This window comes from Hylobates moloch, unplaced genomic scaffold (assembly GCF_009828535.3).
Source record: "Hylobates moloch isolate HMO894 unplaced genomic scaffold, HMol_V3 SCAFFOLD_8, whole genome shotgun sequence".
NCBI classification, from domain to species: Eukaryota; Metazoa; Chordata; class Mammalia; order Primates; family Hylobatidae; genus Hylobates; species Hylobates moloch.
The window spans coordinates 78041095-78068955 of record NW_026652283.1 but is presented as its reverse complement, the minus strand read 5'-3'; the positions used below and the strand labels follow the sequence as shown (position 1 = coordinate 78068955).

General features: G+C 48.2%; 1 protein-coding gene across 4 annotated transcripts in view; it reads left to right on the top strand.

The window, feature by feature from the left end:
• The window catches only part of DOCK3 (dedicator of cytokinesis 3), a 649329-nt gene extending 621601 nt beyond the window's left edge, over nt 1–27728 (top strand). The window contains exons 43-55 of one of the 4 annotated variants that reach the window (XM_058442282.1): nt 44–130; nt 599–778; nt 1398–1481; nt 1603–1719; nt 4152–4273; nt 5502–5640; nt 6157–6304; nt 18016–18134; nt 19296–19383; nt 21024–21107; nt 22985–23107; nt 23661–23743; nt 24582–25091. In XM_058442282.1, coding sequence (XP_058298265.1) covers nt 44–130; nt 599–778; nt 1398–1481; nt 1603–1719; nt 4152–4273; nt 5502–5640; nt 6157–6304; nt 18016–18134; nt 19296–19383; nt 21024–21107; nt 22985–23107; nt 23661–23743; nt 24582–25091 — 1884 coding nt within the window. Of the gene's footprint in view, nt 1–43; nt 131–598; nt 779–1397; nt 1482–1602; nt 1720–4151; nt 4274–5501; nt 5641–6156; nt 6305–18015; nt 18135–19295; nt 19384–21023; nt 21108–22984; nt 23108–23660; nt 23744–24581 lie in introns of all 4 variants that reach the window. The other 3 variants (XM_032161424.2, XM_058442283.1, XM_032161429.2) reach the window with 3 other exon arrangements.
• The last annotated feature ends 133 nt before the right edge of the window (nt 27729–27861 follow it).

Here is a 27861-nt window from a genome sequence, read left to right as displayed (position 1 = left end):
AAACTTGCCTAACTGCCCACACCTGCCTGTTCCCTCCCTACAGAGCCTGTGGATTGAACGTACCACACTGACCCTGACCCACAGCTTGCCTGGCATCTCTCGGTGGTTTGAAGTGGAGAGGAGGGAACTGGTGAGACATGTCTCAGATGAAGCTGAGCTTCACAACTGCTCCATCAGCCCCAGCTCTGGGGGCCCTTCTCTAAGGACTAAAGAAAAAGAGAGCATCGGCCACCTGCCTGGCCAAGGCTCCCACAGGTCAACCCTGTGCTAGGATCTTTGTGTACCTTCTCTTATCTAATCCATACAACACCCCTGAGCAGCAGGTATTTTCAACCTCCTACTTTACATATGAGAAAACTATTCTCTGAGATTCAAGAAACCAGAGTGCTCTGATTTCAGAACTAGTGCTCTTCACTATTTGCTGTACTTCCAAGTGCCTATAAATCAGACAACAGAAGTGGAAAGGGTCCAGGGAGTCTCAAGTTCACAGTAACAAGGAAGGGGAATCAGTACCACAGATCTTAGACCCCAGATCTCAGGAAGATGATGAGGGGTTATCATCATTTTGGGGATGACTCTGTGTGCTGTGTGCCCCTAGGTGGAGGTGAGCCCTCTGGAGAATGCCATCCAAGTGGTTGAGAATAAGAACCAGGAGCTACGCTCCCTGATCAGCCAATATCAACACAAGCAGGTGCATGGCAATATCAACCTGCTAAGCATGTGCCTGAATGGTGTTATTGATGCAGCTGTCAATGGAGGCATTGCACGCTATCAGGAGGTAAGCTGTGGCCACAGGCCAAAACCATGCAGGCAGCCTGGCTGGGAAGGCGGCTCACAGGCTTCTCTTTTCAAGATTATAGTCTCCTTAGGTAGCCTTCCCTACATGCCCTCCCTTGGCATGGTCCTGGAATGAGGCCCTAAGCTCCCTATCACTCCCTGTTTCTTTGGCACAGTTCTCTGGTAGGGGCTTTTCTTCATTTTTATTCTCTGAACTCTGAGATGGGTAATCTGTAATCCTGATTATGGGAGGATGTTAAGTGCCCTCCAAGAGGAGCCTTGGAGCCCAGCCCGTCAGGAGAAGTGAGTCGTAGGCTGGATAAGAGGCTAGCCCCTACTCCCAGTCCACCAGTCCTGCCTGCCCTACCTAGGCCATCCAGGCTCCATGAGGGACTGGGGTCAGCATCCAGACTTAGATGGCTTGGCCACGTTCAATCCTTCTCAGACAAAAAAACACACCTCTAACTGCCAGAAGTTCAAACAGGCCAGACTGGTGTATGTACCTATGAGGAAACAGCCTGGCTGCTTTTTAGGTGGCATTAGTGGACTCAAGTCTCCTGGGCTCCATTTAAGCAGTAGTCTTGGGAAGAGTCTTCCTGACTCGGCCTTTCCTTTCACAGGCCTTCTTTGATAAAGATTACATCAACAAGCACCCAGGAGATGCTGAGAAGATCACCCAGCTCAAGGAGCTTATGCAGGAGCAGGTATGTCTTAGAGAGCTTGGGGACCAGCAGCCAGGTGAGAAAATCCATGCACTACAAGATGGCTTCAGTTCTCAGGGGCTGCTCATGGTTCACAGAGTGGCCTTGTTTGTGACTCTGATAGGTTCATGTCCTTGGAGTTGGGCTAGCAGTTCATGAGAAGTTTGTGCACCCAGAAATGCGGCCTCTGCATAAGAAGCTAATTGATCAGTTCCAGATGATGCGGGCCAGTCTCTACCATGTAAGTTGATCCCTGTCCTGCCCCTGCTGCAGTAGAACCAGGTGTCACTTCCTCCAGACCTACACCACAAACCAAAGGAAAATAGGAGGGAGGGAGCCTGGGCGGGGGCCGGATGGGGGAGAGAGGCTGTCCTCCCTACAGAGGGACAGGGGGCAGGGATGGATGCTATATCCAGGGGAAGGATGCTGAGGATCCTCTCACTCACTCACTCCCAAAGGAGGAGCCAGATTCAAGGGCAGGGAACATTTTTCAGGGCACTGTGCTAGTAAACAGGTTTTCATATGTGAAGGAAAAGAGCTGAAGTATATGGCCCACATGTAGGGATCTTTTTGGAGATGTTTTTCATCCCAAGAACGTAAAGAGATAGGCATGGCCTGAGCCAGCCTTCTCTCCCCATCTCCCTCCTCCTCCTCTCTCCCTGTCCTTCTTCATTCTTTCTCCTCCCTCTAATCATTCTCTTTTCCCTCTTTTTACTCTTCCTCCCAACTCCCTTTTCTCCCTCTTTCCCTCCCTCCCTCTTCTTCCCAACTTCCTCTATCATGTCTGGTGATCCAGGCTCACATCTGAGATAGCCTAGGATGAGCAGTACTTTCATGCTAGCAGTTCTTAAAGGAGTCAGGCAGGTCCTGGGGCTGGACCAGGCTCCTGAAAGTCTCCCTAACTCTGGCCCAGCTCTTCAGCCTCCACAGTAGGGTTTGGTCCAAGGATTTAAACACACAAACAGGACTTATATTCTAGGACCACTATTCCTTGGCAAGGTCTTAGAGGAAATGCTGACTGGCTGAGGATAGAGCCCCCTATTCACATACCCAAACCTCATTTTCAACTGTGGGGCTGACTCCAAATGTTTTCTAGAGATCCCTTCCTGCTAAACAGGCTGGCTCCCAGATCTTAAGGGATATGAGCCTAATTACCTGCTGCTACCTGGCACCCAAGCCAAGTTCTCTTCTCATCACCCAGGATCACTGGATAGACGTGGCAGGGAGACAAGAAGTAGAGCTGTTCGATGCTGCACGAGGTTGTCATGAGCAAAAAATTCCCCCTCTAGGGATAACCATGGCCACAGTAGCCCTGAGGGAGGTTGAACTACTTAAACTCAGTGGGCCTGACCCATTTGGGGTGGACGTGCTTTGTTCTTGGATGCTGTAGGTTCTGGTCATCTCCGTCCCTCCAGGCTCCCAGTGCAGGTGTCAGCCTGTGTGGACAAGTGTGGACAGCATGAAAAGAGAAAAAGAAGCTTGTTGTAGTTTGAGAGGTAGGGGCACATTTTCCAGAGGAAAGCCTGGAGATCCTGAAATTTCTCCCTCTATTAGGATTCTCCCATGGTATTTCAAGGTGAAATATGCAGAGAAGCTCTTTTACATCTCCGCCTTAAAATTGGAGTGTCCATTTAGTTAAGAACTTGGGCAGTATCACCGAGTCTGGTGGGTATTCATTCCACTACCTCTCATTCCAGGGTCTCCTGCCTGTTTGACTGGTCTCTGCTGTGTGCAAACTTCCCCATCACAGCAGGTGACCCAAGCAGGCTGGAGCCTGGCCAGTGGGGAGGTTCTCTGCCATGTGGGTTGCAGCAAAAAGCACAAAACACTTTCCTATATATATCACATTCTTCCATGTGCACACATATCCTTTCTCCAGCTACAGAAATACATTTTAGCCCTCTGTATGCTTTGGAAGAAGCAGGTGGAAAACCCGGTGCTTCTTCACACCAAGCTCAGAAATATCCCCAGTGGACTTAGGGCCCCTGTTCACTACAGATTTTGAAGGACTTGAGGAAACCTTAACAGTTGTTTCCTCTGAGTTGCACACAGGGACACAAACAAACATGCTGTCACCCAGTAGGGTTTGAGATCAGAAGTGTCTGCCCAGAAATCTACATACTTAATATGAATTAATTAAGCTAAAATAGAGCTGTGCTATTTTTCAGTTACATACATCAGGATTTTATGTTCTGTCTCCCCGTAGACCGTGTCACAGACAACCCAGGTCACTAAGAGCTGGGCCATTTAGCAGTCTAATAAAACCCGACACCAATCCTTATGTAATTGGTGCCCACCGATTGACAACTAATAATAAGCTCTTCCTCTCCTTCTTCCCAGATCTTGTTCTACTTATTCTGTAGCGAGAAAACCTGTTAACACACTCCTATGAGCTCAGACCAGCTTCAGTTCATTCCAGATGTGCTTCTCTTACTGTGGAGTCAACCTGGGGCCTCGCACGTGGCCTTTGGTCTAGGTTCCAGTGCAGTTAGGAGGGTGTTTTGGTCATGAAGGGGGCATTGCCCAAAGGAAGTCAGCAGTTCAGGTTCAGCCAACCATATGATTCTTTTTTGTTTCTTTTACATTTTTGATCACTAGTCAGTTATTCCCTCACATCCCTTAGTTACTTATTTATTCTTTACTCTCTATGAAGGGGCATTCATTTCTCAACAGGAGTTTCCAGGTTTGGATAAGCTAAGTCCTGCATGTTCAGGCACCAGCACCCCACGGGGAAATGTTCTGACATCCCATAGCCCCATGAGTCCGGAGAGCATCAAGATGACCCACCGGCACAGGTATGGCCTTAGGGCTGGGGAGGGTTCCCTCTGGAGAGGTGAGTCTAAATTGCCAAGGGTCAGAGGAAAGAGTCCTTCTGTATACTCATATTCCCTCTTACCCACACACACAGCAAACACTTATGTGGCGCTTGCCATAGGACCCAAACCCTGCATTCAGTCAGTCACTATCCTGGGTAAGAAAAGTGTATACGTGATACTGTGGGAACATGGAGGAGGGGGCATTTGGGGTAAGTCTTGAAGGATAAGTAGATGTTTGCTAGGGGTTAGGAGGGTGATAGGGCAAGATCTAGGCAAATTGACTGACACATGCAGAAGCCTCAGGATATGAACAAGCCAGCCTGGTCAGCACTCTGAGTAGAGCCAAGTGGCTGGAGTGCAGGATTCCAGGGCATGGACAGGGAACAGGACCAGCTCTGAATGGGCCTTGTTCATGCAGGCCTTTGGACTTGATCCCAAGGAAAATGAGGATCACCAAGTCCATTTTAAGGAAGAAACAGCATAGTGATGTGAACATCAAAGACTAGTTTGCCTGGGCTCAACTGAGAATACTGAAAGCCTCTAGGCCAGGAAGGCCAGGTTGGAGGAGGAGACTAGTGAGAGGACCCTCTCACTTAGGCTTGTTTTCCAGTGTGAACAGCAACTCAGCACAGAGTGGGCACTTAGTAAATAAGGAACAAATGAATGAGAAGCTTTCCTGGTATTGCTAGAGGAGAGCTGTTGACAAGCCTCTTGGCCACAGATGTGGAAGGAGGCCCGCAGATAGTTCACAGCCAGCTATTTTGGTAGCTTCCCACACTAGGAAGAAGCCTCTGACCAAGAAGCAGATCCCATCATGGTGTGGGGGGCTGGGGGGGGTTGGCCACTGACCCAGACTAATACCCCATAGAAAGGGGGACCTGAAATCTTTGACCTGATTTGGTATATCTCTTACTCCTCCTGAGAAACTGCTAATGTCATTAAACTGAGTGGCCATAAGCCATGTAGCTGTAGGTAGAGGCTTGTCCACTGTACCACACCATTGTCTCTCCCAGACCAAGGGCTCCTGAGTAGCAGGGTACAGCTCAGGACTGCTCCAGGCCTCAGATGGGTATGAGCATTGGCTATGGAACCATCCAAACTGGTGGTAGCTGAAACCAGGGATGACTGTTCCACACATTCCGCTCTACTCTCCCGCTGCCACCTGCCATGGGCCTGACTCCTCCCTATTTCCCACTCTTGCTCACAGCCCCATGAACTTGATGGGCACAGGCCGCCATTCATCATCCTCTCTCTCCTCACATGCGTCTAGTGAAGCAGGAAACATGGTGATGCTGGGCGACGGCTCCATGGGCGATGCTCCCGAGGACCTGTACCACCACATGCAGGTATAGAGCTGTCCAGGGAGAGTGGGCCAGGGCACCATGCCTACAGAACTCACCTTGCTGTTGCAGTGTCTGGCAGCCCTGCCTAATTATCTAGCTCCTGAATTCAGAACACCCCTCGCCGGAGCTAGAAAGCCGCCGTTCCTCCACACACCATCCTAAGTCTCGGTTCCCAGGCCTTATTTCCCAAGAAGAAAATCCAGCTTCAGTCCTGGTTGCTTTAAGAGATCCCATGGGAAAGATCCTCTGCAAGATTGCCCCCTTGCCTGGCATTCCTGTTGGCTTAGTCCTGCTTCCTCCATGGTCACCGTAATATGGCCAGCCCAACAACTTTGTTCCATATGGGTGGTGTGGGTGGCCCCTAGTTGCCCAGCCATTAGCCTGGCCTCCATCAGGGCTCAGGGTATAGCATAAGGCACTGGGGCAGAGCACCTCAGGGCATGAAAAAGCAAACTCTGTGCCATCCCTAAAGTCCTGGCCATTCAGACCTCTATCCTGCTGATTTTTCTCCCTTTGCAGCTCGCGTATCCCAACCCCAGGTACCAGGGCTCAGTCACCAACGTCTCTGTTCTGTCCTCGTCCCAGGCAAGCCCTTCTTCCTCCAGCCTGAGTTCCACTCACTCAGCACCATCCCAGATGATTACCTCTGCCCCTTCCAGTGCCCGAGGTAAGGATGGCAGGGTGCTACTTGCAGAATGGAGAAGAGAAGGTCTTCATGAACCCCACTTGGCTTCCTCTCATCATCTGTGGCTGTGTCTTTGAGCAGCCTTGACTTAGAGAATACTCATTTGTGCTTTTACCACTAAGGACTCGAGAGTTCCTGCCTCCAGGCCTCTTCCCTGGCTGGCTTTAGACTCCGCTCCGAGCAGTGGCTGCCGCTGTGCAGCCATTGCATTTCTACCTCAGTCACAGGACACACAGCTTAGAAGAAAGCTCACTTCTTTCCCATTGAAAGTTTTGCTAGAACAAAGATCAAAGTCAAGGCAAAAGTGAGTCTTTTGTCTTGAGGAATCAGGCATGATGACAAAGTATGAAAAGTAAATTGGGAGACTAAAATTAACCCTGGAAAATGTTATTCTAAAACAGTAACAGCAACCAAAAAATTTTTCTTCAGTTGGGAAAGGCTTTCTCAGGAGAGATGGTTCTGTAAAAACCTATTTACCTTGCCAATTATTACTTGATTTCTTGTTCAGTTGAATAAATATTGTTCTTTGAGAGGCAGAATCTTTTTCACATTCTAATCCTAGTTCCCAAGTGAAAGTTGATTCTGTCCTTGTAGACAGAAACATTTGCAATGGAATGGAAATTAGCTGTGGTACATAGGATCGAGTGCTTCCCAGGGTTGGCTTTGCAGGGTAGTGACAGTGGTCTGAGCTTGCCAGCCAGTCACTTGCTCTTGCTTCCAGGCTTCAGAAGGAGGGAGTCTCTTTGTTCTTCTCATTATTATGGAACCAAAGAAAAATATCACAAATTTATTTATTTATTTTTATTATTATACTTTAAGTTCTATGGTACATGTGCACAACGTGCAGGTTTGTTACTATGTATACATGTGCCATGTTGGTGTGCTGCACCTGTTAACTCGTCATTTACATTAGGTGTATCTCCTAATGCTATCCCTCCCCCATCCCCCCACCCCACAACAGGCCCCAGTGTGTGATGTTCCCCACCCAGTGTCCAAGTGTTCTCATTGTTCAATTCTCACCTATGAGTGAGAACATGCAGGGTTTGGTTTTCTGTCCTTGCAATAGTTTGCTCGGAATGATGGATTCCAGCTTCATCCATATCCCTACAAAGGACATGAACTCATCCTTTTTTATGGCTGCATAGTATTCCATGGTGTATATGTGCCACATTTTCTTAATCCAGTCTATCATTGATGGACATTTGGGTTAGTTCCAAGTCTTTGCTATTGTGAATAGTGCCACAATAAACATACATGTGCATGTGTGTTTAGAGCAGCATGATTTATAATCCTTTGGGTATATGTCCAGTAATGGGATGGCTGGGTCAAATGGTATTTCTAGTTCTAGATCCTTGAGGAATTGCCACACTGTCTTCCACAATGGTTGAACTAGTTTACAGTCCCACCAACAGTGTAAAAGTGTTCCTATTTCTCCACATCCTCTCCAGCACCTGTTGTTTCCTGACTTTTTAATGATGGCCATTCTAACTGGTGTGAGATGGTATCTCATTGTGGTTTTGATTTGCATTTCTCTGATGGCCAGTGATGATGAGCATTTTTTCATGTGTCTGTTGGCTGCATAAATGTCTTCTTTTGAGAAGTGTCTTTTCATATCCTTTGCCCACTTTTTGATGGGGTTGTTTGATTTTTTTCTTGTAAATTTGTTTAACTTCTTTGTAGATTCTGGATACTAGCCTTTTGTCAGATGGGTAGATTGTAAAAATATTCTCCCATTCTGTAGGTTGCCTGTTCACTCTGATGGTAGTTTCTTTTGCTGTGCAGAAGCTCTTTAGTTTAGATCCCATTTGTCAATTTTGGCTTTTGTTGCCATTGCTTTTGGTGTTTTAGTCATGAAGTGCTTGCCCATGCCTATGTCCTGAATGGTATTGCCTAGGTTTTCTTCTAGGGTTTTTATGGTTTTAGGTCTAACATTTAAGTCTTTAATCCATCTTGAATTAATTTTTGTACAAGGTGTAAGGAAGGGATCCAGTTTCAGCTTTCTACATATGGCTAGCCAGTTTTCCCAGCACCATTTATTAAATAGGGAATCCTTTCCCCATTGCTTGTTTTTGTCAGGTTTGTCAAAGATCAGATGGTTGTAGATGTGTGCTATTATTTCCGAGGGCTCTATTCTGTTCCATTGGCCTATATCTCTGTTTTTGTACCAGTACCATGCTGTTTTGGTTACTGTAGCCTTGTAGTATAGTTTGAAGCCAGATAGTATGATGCCTCCAGCTTTGTTCTTTTTGCTTAGGATAGTCTTGGCAATGCGGGCTCTTTTTTGGTTCCATATGAACTTTAAAGTAGTTTTTTTCCAATTCTGTGAAGAAAGTCATTGGTAGCTTGATGGAGATGGCATTGAATGTATAAATTACCTTGGCAGTATGGCCATTTTCACAATACTGATTCTTCCTATCCATGAGCATGGAATGTTCTTCCATTTGTTTGTGTCCTCTTTTATTTCATTGAGCAGTCGTCTGTAGTTCTCCTTGAAGAGGTCCTTCACATCCCTTATTAGTTGGATTCCTAGGTATTTTACTCTCTTTGAAGCAATTGTGAATGGGAATTCACTCCTGATTTGGCTGTTTGTCTGTTATTGGTGTATAGGAATGCTTGTGATTTTTGCACATTGATTTTTTATCCTGAGACTTTGCTGAAGTTGCTTATCAGCTTAAGGAGATTTGGGGCTGAGACAATGGGGTTTTCTAAATATACAATCATGTCATCTGCAAACAGAGACAATTTGACTTCCTCTTTTCCTATTGAATATCCTTTATTTCTTTCTCTTGCCTGATTGCCCTGGCCAGAACTTCCAACACTATGTTGAATAGGAGTAGTGAGAGAGGGCATCCCTGTCCTGTGCCAGTGTTCAAAGTGAATGCTTCCAGTTTTTGCCCATTCAGTATGATATTGGCTGTGTCATAAGTAGCTCTTATTACTTTGAGATATGTCCCATCAATACCTAGTTTATTGAGAGTTTTTAGCATGAAGTGCTGTTGAATTTTGTCAAAGGCCTTTTCTGCATCTATTGAGATAGTCATGTGGTTTTTGTCTTTGGTTCTGTTTATATGATGGATTACGTTTGTTGATTTGTGTATGTTGAACCAGCCTTGCATCCCAGGGATGAAGCTCACTTGATTGTGGTGGATAAGCTTTTTGATGTGCTGCTGGATTCCGTTTGCCAGTATTTTATTGAGGATTTTTGCATCGATGTTCATCAGGGATATTGGTCTAAAATTCTCTTTTTTTGTTGTGTCTCTGCCAGGCTTTGGTATCAGGATGATGTTGGCCTCATAAAATGAATTAGGGAGGATTCCCTCTTTTTCTTTTGATTGGAATTGTTTCAGAAGGAATGGTACCAGCTCCTCTTTGTACCTCTGGTAGAATTCGGCTGTGAATCCATCTGGTCCTGGACTTTTTTTGGTTGGTAGGCTATTAATTATTGCCTCAATTCCAGAACCTGTTATTGGTCTGTTGAGGGATTCAACTTCTTCCTGGTTTAGTCTTGGGAGGGTGTATGTGTCCAGGAATTTATCCATTTCTTCTAGATTTTCTAGTTTATTTGCACAGAGGTGTTTATAGTATTCTCTGATGGTAGTTTGTATTTCTGTGGGATTGGTGGTGATATCCCCTTTATCATTTTTTATTGCATCTATTTGATTCTTCTCTCTTTTCTTCTTTATTAGTCTTGCTAGCGGTCCATCAATTTTGTTTATCTTTTCAAAAAAAAACCAGCTCCTGGATTCATTGATTTTTTGGAAGGGTTTTTTGTGTCTCTATCTCCTTCAGTTCTGCTCTGATCTTAGTTATTTCTTGCCTTCTGCTAGCTTTTGAATGTGTTTGCTCTTGCCTCTCTAGTTCTTTTAATTGTGATGTTAGGATGTCAATTTTAGATCTTTCCTGCTTTCTCTTGTGGGTATTTAGTGCTATAAATTTCCCTCTACACACGGCTTTAAATGTGTCCCAGAGACTCTGGTATGTTGTGTCTTTGTTCTCATTGGTTTCAAAGAATATCTTTATTTCTGCCTTAATTTCATTATGTACCCAGTAGTCATTCAGGAGCAGGTTGTTCAGTTTCCATGTAGTTGAGCGGTTTTGAGTGAGTTTCTTAATCCTGAGTTCTAGTTTGATTGCACTGTGGTCTGAGAAACCGTTTGTTATAATTTCTGTTATTTTACATTTGCTGAGGAGTGCTTTACTTCCAACTATGTGGTCAATTTTGGAATGGGTGTGGTGTGCTGAGAAGAATGTATATTCTGTTGATTTGGGGTGGAGAGTTCTGTAGATGTCTATTAGGTCCGTTTGGTGCAGAGCTGAGTTCAATTCCTGGGTATCTTTGTTAACTTTCTGTCTCATTGATCTGTCTAGTATTAACAGTGGGGTGTTAAAGTCTCCCATTATTATTGTGTGGGAGTCTAAGTCTATTTGTAGGTCTCTAAGGACTTGCTTTATGAATCTAGGTGCTCCTGTATTGGGTGCATATACATTTAGGATAGTTAGCTCTTCTTGTCGAATTGATCTCTTTACCATTATGTAATGGCCTTCTTTATCTCTTTTCATCTTTGTTGGTTTAAAGTCTGTTTTATCAGAGACTAGGATTGCAACCCCTGCTTTTTTTTTGTTGTTTTCCATTTGCTTGGTAGATCTTCCTCCATCCCTTTATTTTGAGCCTATGTGTGTTTCTGCATGTGAGATGGGTCTCCTGAATACAGCACAATGATGGGTCTTGACTCTTTATCCAATTTGCCAGTCTGTGTCTTTTAATTGGAGCATTTAGCCCATTTACATTTAAGGTTAATATTGTTATGTGTGAATTTGATCCTGTCATTATGATGTTAGCTGGTTATTTTGCTCGTTAGTTGATGCAGTTTCTTCCTAGCATCGATGGTCTTTACAATTTGGCATGTTTTTGCGGTGGCTGGTACCAATTGTTCCTTTCCATGTTTAGTGCTTCCTTCAGGAGCTCTTGTAAGGTAGGCCTGGTGGTGACAAAATCTCTCAGCATTTGTTTGTCTGTAAAGGATTTTATTTCTCCTTCACTTATGAAGCTTAGTTTGGCTTCTGAGTTGAAAATTCTTTTCTTTAAGAATGTTGAATATTGGCCCCCACTCTCTTCTGTCTTGTAGAGTTTGTGCTGAGATATCTGCTGTTAGTCTGATGGGCTTCCCTTTGTGGGTAACTCAACCTTTCTCTCTGCAGCCCTTAACATTTTTTCCTTCATTTCAACTTTGGTGAATCTGACAATTATGTGTCTTGGAGTTGCTCTTCTCGAAGAATATCTTTGTGGTGTTCTCTATATTTCCTGAAGTTGAATGTTGGCCTGCCTTGATAGGTTGGGGAAGTTCTCCTAGAAAATATCCTGAAGAGTGTTTTCCAATTTGGTTCCATTCTCCCCGTCATGAACAGGAACAGAACCAGTCTGCAGCTCCCAGCGTGAGTGATGCAGAAGACAGGTGATTTCTGCATTTCCAACTGAGGTACCGGGTTCATCTCACAGGGGCTTGTCAGACACTTGGTGCAGCCCACGGAGCAGGGTGGGGCATCGCCTCACCCGGGAAGTGCAAGGGGTCGGGGAGTTACCTTTCCTAGCAAAGGGAAGCCATGACAGACGGTACCTGGAAAATCGGGACACTCCCACCCTAATACTGCAGTTTTCCAATGGCCTTAGCAAAGGGCACACCAGGAGATTATATCCTGCACCTGACTCAGGGGATCCCACGCCCACGGAGCCTCTCTCACTGCTAGCACAGCAGTCTGAGATGGAACTGCAAGGAGGCAGTGAGGCTGCGGGAGGGGCATCCGCCATTGCTGAGGCTCGAGTAGGTAAACAAAGCGGCTGGGAAGCTCAAACTGGGTGGAGCCCACTGCAGCTCAAGGAGGCCTGCCTGCCTCTGTAGACTCCACCTCTAGGGGCAGGGCATAGCTGAACAAAAGGCAGCAGAAACTTCTGCAGACTTAAACGTCCCTGTCTGACAGCTTTGAAGAGAGTAGTGGTTCTCCCAGCACGGAGTTTAAGATCTGAGAACAGACAGACTGCCTCCTCAAGTGGGTCCCTGACCCCCCAGGAGCCTAACTGGGAGGCACCTCCCAGTAGGGGGCGACTGACACCTCATATGGCAGGGTGCCCCTCTGAGACAAAGCTTCCAGAGTGAAGGATCAGACAGCAACATTTGCTGTTCTGCAGCCTCCACTGGTGATACCCAGGCAAACAGGGTCTGGAGTGGACCTCCATCAAACTCCAACAGACCTGCAGCTGAGGGTCCTGACTGTTAGAAGGAAAACTAACAGAAAGGACAGCCACACAAAAACCCCATCTGTACGTCATCATCATCAAAGACCAGAGGTAGATAAAACCACAAAGATGGGGAGAAACAAAGCAGAAAAGCTGAAAATTCTAAAAATCAGAGCACTTCTTCTCCAAAGGAACGCAGCTCCTCGCCAGCAATGGAACAAAGCTGGATGGAGAATGACTTTGACAAGTTGAGAGAAGAAGGCTTCAGACGATCGGTAATAAACTTCTCCAAGCTAAAGGAGGATGTTTGAACCCATTGCAAAGAAGCTAAAAACCTTGAAAAAAGAGTAGATGAATGGCTAACTAGAATAAACAGTGTAGAGAAGACCTTAAATGACCTGATGGAGCTGAAAACCATGGCATGAGAATGACGTGACGCATGCACAAGCTTCAGTAGCTGATTCGATCAACTGGAAGAAAGGGTATCAGTGATTGAAGATCAAATGAATGAAATGAAGCGAAAAGAGTTTAGAGAAAAAAGAGTAAAAATAAATGAACAAAGCCTCCAAGAAATATGGGACTATGTGAAAATCTCCGTCTGATTGATGTAATAGCACAAATGTATGACATGGGAAGTCATTAAGAAAAGAAGCTCTCCAAAGCACACAAACCCATGAAGCCCACAGTAGGAGTGATGGAGAGAAGCCCACAGTAGGAGTGATGGCTATATGGCACAGTGAAAAGATGCAGTGACCACCTGGGAAAAGCCTTGGCAGATTGTAGAGGGAAGTGGAGTAAGGTTGCAGCAGGCACAGTCAGACTTCACCTGAAGTATTCAGACCAAGCCCTCATTTCCAGGGCAAGGGAATTAAGGCCACCTAGCCAGTTCATGGCCAAGCTAAGTTTGGTGCACAGATCTTTACACTCACCAGCCCTCACTCTCATGCCCATTCCACTGCCCATATTTCCTCCCTAGCATGGACTCTGAGGTCAGAAAAGGGGAGCCAGCATTTGAAAGCAGACATTTCTAGTACTAAATAGGACAAATGAACCAAAAGATTGGTGCATGCTGAAGATTTTCAGTATGTGAAGGCTGCAGACATAGAGAAGGAGCAGTGATATGTGTTATCAAGAAGGCACACTGAAAGACGGCCTTGGGAATAAAAAGAAACCCTGAGCCATGAATGCCACAGTTGAGGTTGGCATTTACAGTGTCTTCAGGTAAACAGTCCTGAATAGAGCTGCAGAAACAGATTATGTAATCCCTTCTGGTTTTGTGTTTTTCCCTAACCTAAAGCGTCTCTAAGATATGTTCTGACATATCTAAGACTTTATCTGGTATTCTTGCTGAGGACAGAGCTCTGAATCATGATGATTGATAAACACGGAAGGCAACCAAGGATGGACATTTGAACTCAATTGCACTCTGAACATTCCTCTAGGCTGTTCCAGATACTTAGTGTCCTGAAAAGAAGAAAGAGGAGGAATAAGCAGGCCCTGCTATTGGGGACCTCACAGGCTGGTGGTTACCACCTTTTCCTTCCAGCTGTTGACTGATTTATTCACTTATCAAGCTTTTACTGAATGCTCAGTGAGGAACCTGCATGGCTCTTGCCTTGGGGGCAGGTGGTGCACTGTGTCAGTGCTGAATAGAGAGAAATTATCTTCTCCTTGTTTGGAAATAACTCATTTTTACTTCAAATGGCTTGGTTATCTGTTGCTGCATAATAAACCACCCCCAAAACTTCTCAAAACAATCTATTATGATCTCTTATTCTGTGGGTTTACAGGGCTCACTGAGCAATTCTCACTTGGTGTCAGATGTCACTGGCTGGAATCATCTAAAAGCTCAGCTGGGCTGGATATTCGAGATGGCTCACATACATGGCTGGCAATTGATGCTGGTGGTCAGCTCGGGGTGCGACTGGGGCTGTCAACTTGAGCTCCTACATATGACCTTTCCATGTGACTTAGGCTTCTCACAGCATGGCAGCTGATTTTCCCCAGAGAAAGCATTCCAAGAGATCCAGGAAGAAGTCTCAAGGCCCCTTTTTACCCAGCCTTGGATGTCCCAGGAAGTCCCCACGTTTCTATTGTCTCCTCAAGTCACTAATGTCAACCCAGATACCAGAAAGAGGAATGAGATTACACCTCATGTTGTAAGGAATGGCGTGTGTGTTTTGGGACGGAAGGTGTTGATGGTAACCATTTTTGGAGATGAGCTGTCACAATGGCCAAACTCCAGAATATCACACAGAAGAAGGCTGAGAGAAGCCCCTTCCCTTTTGGGGGTAAACATTAAGTGCAAAAATAAAATGGTTAAACAGAACTGGGCCCAAAGAGAATAGTGACAAGATCAGAGGCAGTAAGAAAGAAAGCAAGTCCCTTCTAGACCACAACCTCCATACAATCCATGTGCAGGCTCATCTGGAGAAAGGTGCAAGTCCTACATCCATCAAGCAGTGTTAGGCCCTGGGAGACAAAATAGAAGGGTCTGTGTGACATGGCATCATACAGAAAGACTGATACTTTCAAATGTATGTAATAGATGTTGTAGTAGATGCACTCTGGGCAAGAAGGGAGGAAACAGTCCACTCTGTTTGAAGTTTGTGTTTGGTATTACCAGGGAGGGGAAAGCTTTCATAAAGATGATCTTGAGGGAAGTCCTTTGCATTGGGGTTACTTCCCCTACTCCCAAGAGTGGTCATGAGACCAGTGGTCTTCCATGCCATACCCATGGACGCTGCTGTGACTCCTGTTGCTTTGGAAATGTTTGAGAGGAATGGCCTGCAAGGCCCCTCACACGGATCAGGATATTGAGTATGCAGATATGGGGTTTTCTTTATGAGCCAGGCTGTGAGCTCCATGAGGTGGGAGACCATGGACAACCTGAGCAAGACAGTATACCAGGTTCCAATCACATGCTTGGTGTGGAATGGGCATCAGATATGGGTTTGATGTTACCGAGTTGGTCTAAAGGTGCTGTGTGTTTTTCGGTGCATACTGAACAGAGAGTAGTCCTGTCTAGAGCTGTGGGCTGCAAGGCTCAGGAAGCATTCTGAGAGTTTCTTGCTGGGAAAGCTCTATATCGGTCAGTGAGAATAGGTGCTTTTTTCACCTAAACTCTTGTGAGTTGACAGCTCCCCCTGCTGATCAAAAGGCTGATTGGAGCTAGGAAACAGGGATTTTGAATAATCCTTAAGTAATTCATTGACACTGGGATTTACTAGACTACAACTCACATAATTCAGAAGTCCTATGAACACAGAAACCCTTGTGTTGTTCAAATGTTTTCATTAAAAGTAACCATCACCTTCTCTTACCATGGGATTGGCTGCCCAGGGCAGAGGGCAGGGGGAGGGAAGTGAAGTGGTAGAGTTAAAAATTTTAGTGGTGGCACAGAGCACCCTTTTGTGGCCACCATAGCCCAGAGAGACCACCATAACATGAGTCTGAATCTTCAGCAGAGCCCCTGAGCCCTGGCTACAGCCTTCAGGCTTCTGTATCTCCATCCTAACACCCTCACACGGATCAGGATATTGAGTATGCAGATGTGGGGTTTTCTTTATGAGCCAGGCTGTGAGCTCCATGAGGTGGGAGACCATGGACAACCTGAGCAAGACAGTATACCAGGTTCCAACCACATGCTTGGTGTGGAATGGGCATCAGATATGGGTTTGATGTTACTGAGTTGGTCTAAAGGTGCTGTGTGTTTTTCGGTGCATACTGAACAGAGAGTAGTCCTGTCTAGAGCTGTGGGCTGCAAGGCTCAGGAAGCATTCTGAAAGTTTCTTGCTGGGAAAGCTCTATATCGGTCAGTGAGAATAGGTGCTTTTTTCATTTCTCTTTACATAGCCATCTTCTTGAGGTTGCCTAAGAGTACAGGTTCTAAAAGAGAACATAGAAACCAGTAAAATCACAAAATAGCAATTCAGGTCGAGTTTTAAAAATCATATTTTAGTCATTCTCTTACAATTGTAAGGACATTTTTTAATGACTGGGTCTTAAAGCCAGCCCTGAGGTTCTACAAACAGGATCACTCAGACCAACTGTGGAAAAAGTTACATTACTGGTATTTATTATGCTGACTTCTTCAAAGTATTTTAGCCTCATCTTCTTGGACTGAAATGAATACAAGAGGAATTTCTCAAGGACTCCCGTGGCAAGCTGGCTGAAGAAGACATATTTTTAGCTGTGTCCTGACAGTGCTGGCACTGCACACTCAAAGGAAGGCCCCAGAGACCCTGAGTTCCAGAGACACAGAGCCTCTAGGAGCTGCAGATTGACCCCAGCTGCAGATTCAGCTGGAGTCCATGGGTTGGTCTAAACTACCCAACTTCACTCAGAGGACATCCCAGAGAGGGGTTTCAACCATAAGAGCCAGGCAGAGGCTTGAGGTCCAGGTGATCCTCCTGTGAGGGCTCCGACTCCCCCAGTGGTTTCTCATGGATATGCTGGTATCTGGTACAATGAGCACATTTGGAGGGCTTTCCAAATTACCCATTCCCCCAGGAAAGCCAGCAAGTTACTCTTACTGCTTCTGTGGAAGATCTTCTCAAGGACCATGGGTTGACAAGTTCCTGGACCTACGGCTATGGCCTGAATCCATGGGGACTGAGTCAGACCACATGTGGCATGGTGTGGCCTCCATAACAGTCCGTCAGACTAGGGGAAATCACTGCAGAGGACTCACAGGAGTAGAACATGAATCAAGTCAACTAAAGAGCCTGAGTTAAAGCCTCATAATTTCCACATTAGTTCCATGAACCCTGAGTTCACGGAAGGGCAAGTGTCACAGAGCAAAACCCTGGAGAGCAACCTGTGTGCAGAGCCCTGGCCCCCAGCCAGCCTGGATCTAGGGCTGCAGTAAGACTGGCAGGAAGGCAGAGGCCAGGTGCTGGGACCTAGAATCTGGGAGAGAGAAGCCTCTGAGAAAAGGCGGTAGGGAGCCAGGTGAGAACAGGGCCAGTGGTGTCAGGAGAAGGTAAGTGCGTAAAGACACAGTATGTCAAGTAATAACACTCAATGTTATCTGAGTGTCTCTGTCTCTGTGTGAGTGTCTCCATTGCAAGCTGGCCTGTTCCCATGCCTGGACCCCAGGAGAGCCCAGCATACAGGCCACACCCATTTCCTGACAGTGCTGGTTGCAGGGAGCCCCTAGCCACCCTGCTCCAGTTCTTAACTCTCCTCACTCTCTGCTTCTGAGCATGGTGGGGGCTCTGTCAGCGGATCTGCATCTCACCAGCCTGCCGTATGTCAGCCTTGGCTGGGACATGAGGTGCAGCCACTGCCACCATCTAACAACCAGGCTCTGCTTCATTCCTCCTGTGCTTGCTGAGTTCATCCTCATTCTAACTGCAAGGGACACCTACCCTGGTTCCCTAGTCCTGAGGATGCTTGACTGCTGGACCCTCCATCTGTGGCTTGTCATCTGTGCTTGATTGTTCTCACTTGGTTACAGGCTCTCCCTCTCTGCCAGATAAGTACCGCCATGCCCGTGAAATGATGTTGTTGCTGCCCACATACCGAGACCGCCCAAGCAGTGCCATGTATCCAGCAGCCATCCTGGAGAATGGACAGGTAATAGACCCACCACACTGACTGTCCTCTGCTGCAAGTGTGTTAGCCTGTGCTTCCCTCCTTGCATTTGCTGGGCCTTCTGCATTGTCCTACATGCCTCTCTCATTCCACTGTAAGATCCCTCAAAAGGCCGCTGGGCTTCTGGATGTGGAGTGCAGTGAACCTGAGGACCAGCAATCCAGACAGAGTGTAGGCGTGAGTAGAATGGTGGCAGGAACCACCATTGGAACCAGCATTGCTCATGTAGCTATCTGTCCTTCCCACCAGATTCCTGGACTCCTCATCCCTAAACAGTCTAGCAGAAGTAATTGGTTCTTTGCAGCCTGTTCTGAGAAGGCAGTGGTGGACACATTGGTCTGGAAGATGTTCTTCCTCCCTATTTGTGGGGCATCCTCACTGGAGCAAACTCTGCCTCTTTTATTCATCCATCCAACTGAAGTCCCTCACTACCTGCTGGGGCAGTTCTACATGCCATTTGCACAGCTCTCCAAATGCTCTGCCTGGGGACCTTGATCAAGAAGCTGTAGGGATTAACTCCCTCTCTTGGGCAGTCTGCCCCTGCCCTTCTATCAGGATCCATAAAAGTCACCTCTCAGTGACCATTACCTAGCCTCAGAATGCCAGGAGTTTCTTAGTGGTACCTCCCTGTGCCTGGTTGGCTCTGCCAGGTAGAGGGATGAGGTCTGCTTGGCAGCTGCCCATCAAAACAGCAAGTCCTGTCTGTGACTCTAGGCTTGATACTGTCCTTTCGTCTACCTTCGGTGCTAGCATGGGCCTGTGCAGGGCCTTTCCAGGAGGCTAAACCTGTCATGCTCATGGGGAAGTGGGGATCTCTCTGGCCAGACAAAAGGATGCAAACAGATGCTCCCAGGTAGCTATGTTCTGTTTCTTGGGCCCTACATAAGACAACCTGGGTCCTAGCCAGATACTGGAGGATGGTATCACAAATATTGTGTATAGAAGTACTGAGAACCAGACACCCTGGACAGTCTTTCCTAGGGCTGGCCTGGAGGTCTCAATATATCTCAAGTGTGAGCTGTGCCACTGCTTTGTTTTCCCTGTCTGATCTTGTAGTGTCCTGTCTCTTGTGGCCCACAACACTGCCTCCCAAGATATAACTGGTTGTTTTCACTCTCTATAATGTTTATCTCCTTCCTTCAGCCGCCGAATTTCCAGCGAGCCCTGTTCCAGCAAGTGGTCGGAGCCTGCAAACCCTGCAGTGATCCCAATCTGTCTGTGGCTGAAAAAGGTATTGTTCCCCAGGTGGCCTTCCCCCCATGTCCGTCCCCATCCTGAGTGTCTGACTCTTGTCCCTGAGTACCAGCTGGCCAGGGCTAAGCCATACTTCAACACTCAGGTCTGTCTGTCTGTCCAGAATTCTGACCAATTCTTGTGCTCACTATTTAACCCATGTCTGACTTGATGCTAAGGTTTATATCCTGTTCCCTCCTTCCTCAGGGCCTACCCTCAAAGAGGTCTCAGCTGCCTCCTGCCCTGAGCCCACCTTTATGGAAACTTGGGCTTCTGTTTGCAAACTGTAGACAACTACTTCCCCTAGACTCCTCCCAGCCACCCCCAGAATTCAGCAGGCCTTGTGGCCCCTTTGGTCCCTCTCAGCTTGGGCCCTCAGGGATCTTTCCTTGGAGCTCAGAACAGGTCATGGCCAAACAAGCCCCAAGAGGAAGGGGAAAGACATGCTATTTCCGAAAGACATGCTATTTCCCAAAGACAGGCTTCTCCAAGTGAAGCCCAGGGTGCCCCAAAGGAGTCCAGTCCTCCTGTAGCCACTCTGGCCAGCAGCTGCTGTGAATCCATCTTTTATTGCAAGGCCACCAACCATACTGTGAGACTGAGCAATCCTCCTTAGACCTGTGGCTATTTAGAGAGTGGGCTATTTTACCCTGTGTTCTGCTTCTGCAAGCCAATGGAAGAAGCAGACTCAGATCTCAGACACAGAGATCTGAGTTAATTTTAACAGAATAATACTAAGTGCTGAGCCTTCCTGCCACCCAGAACCTGGCCTCATATCCGCCCCCCTCCTCACAGGTTCTCTGCCTAGCTGCTCCATCTATTGGAGTTTAGGGCACATTCACTTCCCACCAATACAACCTGTCATCCCTATTCCATCAGAACATGTCCCTCCGAAACTGTCAACATCACATTATCATTGTATCTGTTCATCGAATGCTATGTGCTGTCCCCACTGTTATGCTCTGCCTTTGCTCATCATGGAAGACATACCTCTGTGTCCTCTTTAAAGAGACAAAACACTGATGGGCACTGAAGCTGGGTGCCCCGCCACAAAGGGCCTGGAGACTGGCTGAAGATGCCTTCATAGCTTCAAGGTCGTATATCCCGAAAACATGCAGCTTCTTGGACTTCTGCACCTGTGACCCAAAAGAGAGTGTCTTTTTCGCCTGAAGGGCCAGAATCCACAGTGGCATTTCTTCAGCTGAGATGCAGAGCAACGTCAGAAGTAGCCAAGAGTCTAGACAGGCTTAGAGTTCAAACAGGTGCTGGTGGCCAGACCAGGACCCTACCCCAACCAGACACATTAGCGCTTCAGGCCTCAGGCCAAGGCCAGACTACGACTACATCAAGGAGCTGGACACGCCCAACCCTAGGTGTGGAAGGAAAGGAGGGTTGTCTCACAACAGAGGCTGAACCCAGAGCAAGCATATCCATACCACAAGGCCAGCATTTAGAAGGCAGCTAATCAGACATTTGCCTAGTGGCAACACACAGGCCAGAGTATAGCTCCCTAAGTCTCTACCTGGATCCTCCAGGGCAGGAACTGTACATACTTGTCATCATTCTCTTGTCTGTCAGGGTTCTGAATCCCATGAGGACTACATCTCTCACTTACAGGTATCTCTTTTTGCCATGCAGTGACTTCCAGATCAGGCGAGCCTGCCTTCAGGACCACGGGCTATGCACTGGCAGCCTCAGGCCAGTGCTGGACAGTTGTTAATGGTGAGAGAGGGAGGCGACAGGATACCTGCTGGGATCACCCCTCTTTTCCTAGGATAAGTCATTCTATATTAGCCTTCCCTCTAGCCCCAGTGCACTTGTGCTACATGGCAAAGGTCTACTGGCCCCACTGCTCATAGACATCAGGCTGCAGGGCAAACTTGATGGCTTCTGGTTTATGTGGAGTCACTCAGGCAGGCACCCTTTTGTAAACCATTACAGCCCTGTAAGCTTTCTTCTCCCATAGCCTTCCTGCCCTAGAGCTCCTTTGAGCCCTTGTGGGTGAACATCTGCACCCCATAATTCTTCCAGGGCTAGGTGTGCATCTGAGATCCTGGGCGGTAAGAACCCCTTTAGGGAAGCCGCCCAGACCCATTTCCAAGCTTCCTATTCCCTGATATTTCTTTGGTGGCTTTTTATGGAGAAGGTGCTTTTTTTGGCAGAGAGGGGAAGGTACAGGGAGCCTCACCAACAGGTAAGTGGGCCTGTTCTTGGGATGGCTCAGGCTCTCTAAGGAGGCTATTTGGTGAAATCCACCTGATGCTCATTAGATGCAGAATTCTTTCCTCCTTTCAGGCAACAGCTAAGTGTCTTTGCCTGCAACTCAATCGCTGGCACACCCCTCCTTCCTGCCACCAGCCATCAACCATACCAGGAGACGGGGCAATTCTCAGAACTGAGGCTGTTTAGACAGTGGAGTTTTACCCTGTGTTCTGCTGCAAGCTCACGCCAGTTCCTGAGCAACGAGGAAGAAGAGGATGATGGATGTCACAGTCTTATCCCTGGACAGCTGAGGGGGCCCAGCCCCTCTGGCCACATCCTTTTCAAAGGACAGACTCTAGCTCCTTCCCTTCCAAAGCCTCTCAGTTCCCATTAGACACTGAAATTCCCGTCTCTGTGTGTAGACCAGGAAGAACCCAAACCTCAGCCACCTCAGGCTCAATGTAGCTACCACGGCCTTAGAACAAATCCAGTGACAGCACCTGGATTGTGAGCCGCTTCTCTGCTGCTAATAGCCCAAAGGGGAGAGTTGCCTGGCTCCAACAGAGAAAGGACATAATTCTTTTTGCTGGTATTTGTTCTCTAGGAAGAGTTGGCCAAGAGAATTCACATGTCCATTGCTGCTTCTACAGAGTGGCACCCTCAGACCCCAAGGTCCAGCCATCATTCGTCTCTCCTCCTGAAAAGTCTGTCATCCCAACTGTGGCTGAGGGGACAGTATTCTGGCAGTGGACTCCTTCTTTAACACAGAAGGGCACTCTGTGCTTCCCTTTATCTTGGGCCCACTGCACCCCTGCATCCATGGCATGTGGGTGCTAGGAACTGGGGTTCTGTAGACGCCAAAGGGTACTCATCGGCTCCACAGCCCTCCCTCCTCCTGTTAGGAAGCAGTGGGTCCAGCTGGATCTGGGCTGCAGTTTCTTCCAACAGGTACCTGTCCTTGCTCCCTGCTTTTCCCACTGAGCCTGGGCAGTAGGAGAGCTGACTCTAGACTTTGGCAAGGAGCTCTATGTCCTGTGCTCTCTCTATATTCTCTCATTCTCATCTCTACTCTTCTGTCCTGTTTTCTCTTCTCCTCCTGGCAGATCCCAGAGGCTGCAGGTGTTCACTCTTTGCTGCACATTCAGCTATCTCATCCTGAATACTCTTTAGACATAAGCTCACTCTGTTGCCCTCCTCTTAAGCAGCTTCAATCCCTGGCCACTCTCCCCTGTGAGCCACAGTGCCTTGCTTGGCCAGTGTTTTTAGTTCCAGGTGCTGGCATGCCCCACACGTGTGCTGGATACATGGTGCACACTGGAGAAGCCACAAGCTGTACTTCTCCCAGAGGGTGGCTCGAGAAGTAACCTCCCTTCATGCCATCTGTTTCCACCCTTCAGCTGTGCCAGCAGCCCCCAGCAGCTGGAGTCTGGATAGCGGAGCCCAAGAGGCCCAGCCCTTCCTGTCTGCCCATATGGGGTGCATCCTGGCCCCCCCAGTGCCTCCCCGAAGCCTGCTGCATGGTAAGAAGACCTCCAGCGGGTCCCCCAATAGTCTCTGGTCTCAGACTCTGCTCAAGGGCCACAGCAACAGCCATCTAAGCTGAGAAGATGGGCCATTCTCTGGGCCGACTCAGCCAAAGCAAAAACACCCCCACCACAGGAAGGATCCTGCTGGGCTTTGGGGTCAGTGAGGTTTCTGAGTACAGCAGGTTAGCTCAGGAAGGCCATCCCAACCAGAAGGCTGAAGACAATGGAATTGACTGTGCCAGGCACACTTCTCACCAGACTGTCTCATCGCCTAGCAGTGGGCTAGAGCTGCCGCTGCCTGAGGCCTGTTCCGCAGACTCTGAAGCACTCAACTTTTCTGACTTCCTGTGTGGAGTGAGTTTCTTTTACCCCAGCAGCCTGTGTTTTGGAGAAGGCCAGTGTAAAGAGAGGTTTATCCATAGCCCTCAATGCTGAGGGGTCCCCAGGGGACTCTTCTCATGCCTGCCCAGTTGGCCCAGCAAGATGGTGCTGGCATGAAGCCTGTGCAGGGCCCCCAGCTGAGGCTCTGGTTCTGTTCCCTTTGCAGGTCATTACTCCCTACACTTTGACGCCTTCCACCACCCTCTGGGTGATACCCCCCCAGCCCTCCCTGCCCGGACCCTGCGCAAGGTAATGTACTGAAGCGGCAGCCCCACCAGGCTGTGAGATGAGTCACCTCGTCTGCTCTAGAACCACCCTTGGGGTCTACAGGAGGAACTGGAGCCCTCCCCTTCACCTCTCTCCCCAGCCTGGCAGAAGCTGGGGATGGCCAGAGCCACACTTGAGCTGCAGGTGCACACTTGTGTCCTGCAGCAAATGTGATGAGGGCAGGGAGATCAGAGGGTCCTGGAGACAACAACACACAGTACCAAGAGTGTGTGGGCAGTGAGCACTGGGAAACCTGGGGGCTCTCAGCCAGCACCAAGGTATCAACACACCGTAGTTCGCTAGCTAAACAAATGTTCCTGTGGTGGATCAGAGAGCATTTCAAACTAGAATTCAGTAAAAGCAAGAACTTTATGAAAAACTCAGGAGAGTAAAATTTCCTGTTAGCTTGTCTGCAAATTGGAAAAGACTGAGTCTATCACAGATTTTAGCAGCAGAATACATTCCTCTGGTCCATGGCCCACCAGGGTTCTTTCTGCCCCCCCTCAACAGGCCTGATGACCCAGCCTTTATGTCAGTATCCCAGAGCCACCGACGGCAGCCTGGGACCTGGGACCAGGGGGCACCAATGCCCAGCAGCCAGGGCAGGGCAATTTTTTGGCCACAGAAATGCAGATGATTCTGGAGTTCCACTGGCTTGGGGGTGGTGGGAGGAGCTGGGAGCTTGCTGCTGAAGAAACAAGAAACATGCTGTTGATGAGGGTTAAAGTTCATTCATAAGCAGGCTCTTGGTCTTCCCATGGCAGGCAAGTCAGCCTGTCTGGAGAGAGGGATTCTAACATGCCCACCCTTTCCTTCGCAGTCTCCTCTCCACCCTATCCCAGCCTCCCCCACAAGCCCCCAGTCAGGTCTGGACGGCAGCAACTCTACGCTGTCCGGCAGTGCCAGCAGCGGCGTGTCCTCCTTGAGTGAGAGTAACTTTGGGCACTCCTCGGAGGCCCCACCTCGCACCGACACCATGGACTCCATGCCGAGCCAGGCCTGGAATGCTGACGAAGATCTTGAGGCACCCTACCTCCCTGTCCACTACAGCCTCTCTGAGTCTGCCGTCCTGGACTCCATCAAGGCCCAGCCATGCCGAAGCCACTCAGCCCCAGGGTGCGTCATCCCTCAGGACCCCATGGACCCGCCTGCGCTGCCACCCAAGCCCTACCACCCCCGCCTGCCGGCCCTGGAGCACGATGAGGGGGTGCTGCTGCGTGAAGAGACTGAGAGGCCTCGAGGCCTGCACCGCAAGGCTTCATTGCCTCCTGGGAGCGCTAAGGAGGAGCAGGCCCGCATGGCCTGGGAGCACGGCCGAGGGGAGCAGTGAGGGGCAACGAGGCGGCTGGGATGCCGCCCTCAGTAAGCAGCTTGCCAATCACTCCAGGTCTGAAAAGCAAGTCCCCCAGCCCCACCCCAGGGAGCCAGAGAGGCTTGGCACTCAGGAGAGAACTACCCCCAAGTCTCCGTTCTACTGCCGTGAACTCATGTGTTGCCATGTACAGAGGCCACAGCAGCATGAAGGGTTGTGGCTTCCCTTTTTTTTACATTTCCATTTCTATGGGTTTTCCTTTCTTTCCTTTATGCAGTAGATGCTTTCTTCCTCCTGCAGTTCTGGACCATGTGGAGCTATATGGAGAAATTGCACAGACAGAATCACTTTGCCACACTGCAGGGCCCAGGAGTGGGAGCCCAGGCCCTCCCTCCAGGGTAGAGATGCACAGAATGGAAATTGCACTAAGGACCTCTTCCTTTGCTGTATGGACAGAAGAGTTCATGGTTGCATTCAGGGATTGCAAGGACCATATAGACATGTCACAGGTGGAAAAAGGGCCACAAGCCGTTTTGCACAAATGCCTGCCCACCTGCCCCTCTTCCCTCCAGGAGTGTGCTACTGAGGGGCTGGCTGGACCAACCTGCTGGCTCAGGCATGTGACTGGCCTAACCGCATGCCCAGGGCCCTGCCAGGGTTCAATGGGCCAGCCATCTCCTACTCCACCTTGGATTTTTCTCTCCATCACATTATTTCTGACCATTTGCTCCCTTCCATTCTTGAAACACCTCATGCCCCACAGGAGCCCCAGTGGTGACTGGATCTGCAAGGGTTATCTCCCACCCTCTGGGGTTTGAGTGGAGGTATGGAGCCAGAGGGGCTATCCTAGCTACCTTCCTCCTAGGGGGAGCGGGTCCCCTTCCTATGTGGTAGAGAGACTGGTGTAAGAGTGAGTGTGGGGTGTGGCAGGCGCCGGAAATCCTCGAAGCTTTCAGAAGCGTCCAGAATGCCTACCATCAGCTCCTGAATCAGGGATTTTCAGCACTACCTCTGAGCCGTGGGGTTGGCTGCCCAGCCACGCTTCCAGGCCCTGAGGACATGTGGTCAGGTTCAGCAGGCTCCTGGGTAAAGAAGGGGGGAGGGGGCTTCTCCTTTTGGAAGCAGATAGCCATGCAGGTAGAATTGTCATCTCCCAAGTGGCCACATACAGCAACCCGCTCCAGGCCATGGGGACCACCACTCAGGGTTCGGGGCTGGCAGGAGGGCAGTTTCTCCAGTCTCCCCAGTCTGTTGGTGTCTTTATAGGAAACTATAAAGCAGAGCAGTGGTGTCTTTAGAGGAACCTCATTCAAGTCAGGGCACTGATTTTCCTCTCAGTTTATTATTTGGGGGGATAGGGTCAGGTGGGTATAGTAGTACTTTACCAGGGTGCTTTTAAGTTACTTTAAAAAAAAAAAAAGCCTACAAAATATTTTTTTTCTTTTATTTGCTCCAGTTCACATTAATGATGGTCACAAGGCTGCCTTGTTGGGCAGGTGTGTTGCCCCCAGTTCCTCTTCTGCTGGCCTGTGTGACCTCCACAACCAGGCCCTGGGCCTGAGCCCCTTGTCCCTTCTCCACTGCCCCTCTTTCCAGACAGTAAAGGCCACGGTCAGTGTGTTTTTCTCTTGTAAACAAACCCCAGCTTGTTTAACAGAAATGCTAATAACCTACTGGGAAAGATGGAGGTCTAAATTACCTCCAGGGTTTTTCTGGGGGTTTATCACCAGTGTGGGTCCCTTCTGATACCACCAGGTTCACTGCAGGCAGAGTGGGGCAGAAGGCTGCTGAGGATGTGGGTCAGTCACAGCAGCCCTCACCTCAAAGGGCTGGCCTGCTTCTCAGCCTACATTCATTTGCAAGCTTCAATCGCTGGACCATCTGTTGTTCACAGATGTTAGAGGGTTAGGGGCTAGTTTCAGATTTGATTTATAGGTAGGGGGGCTTAGATTTTAAGGCACTTCTGAACGTCAATCCCTGGACAAGGCAGTCATCACGTAAGAACAGCTACCTTCTCCACTTGGTGGCACAAGAGGTAGGGAGGGGAGTATGGGTTCATCTGGCTTCGCATTATGCAAGGTGAAACCGTTTGTTTTCCCTCTCCATTTTCCCTAACTGAATGAAAAGGACACATTCTGAAATCCCTTTTGTTGGAGAATTAGTCAGTCTGAGGGGAAATGGGAGGCCAGAGATGAGAACCCTTTGAAAAGATTGTAAAATACTGATTTTCATTCTTTCAAGCTTATTTGTAAATACCTATTTGAATGCTGTGTATTTGTACAGGAATTTGAGCAAAAAATGTATAGAGTGTGATGTCCAATTGGTATTCAGCCCTATAAATGTGTTTTTAACCTCCCGCATTCTGTGCTTATTTAAAACAAGGAAACTTCTAACCATTTCTTTTGTGTATTCATGTTTAAAGAAAAAAAGTGATTTAAAAATGATCTTACCTGTACCAGAAAAGCAAAGTTAAACGAAACAAAATTTGTACCATTGTCCCAAGAGATATTTTACTGTATATATTGTGGTAGCATGTTCAAAATCCAACAAGTAATGTGAATTTTAGATGTAAATATCTGCCACTTGATTTTTTCCCCCCTTTCCCCACTTCCTTGACTGCTGTGATGTGAATTAAAGATAAATACGTGATACTGATCCACTGAATTCACTGAATGGGAGCAGAGGATGTGCCCCTCTCCAACCCTTGTCGCCGGGCTCCAAGCCCTTTTTAGCCCCATAGACATGTCCTTTCTGCACTGAGTAGAGCCAACCCTTCCCGCATCCTGCC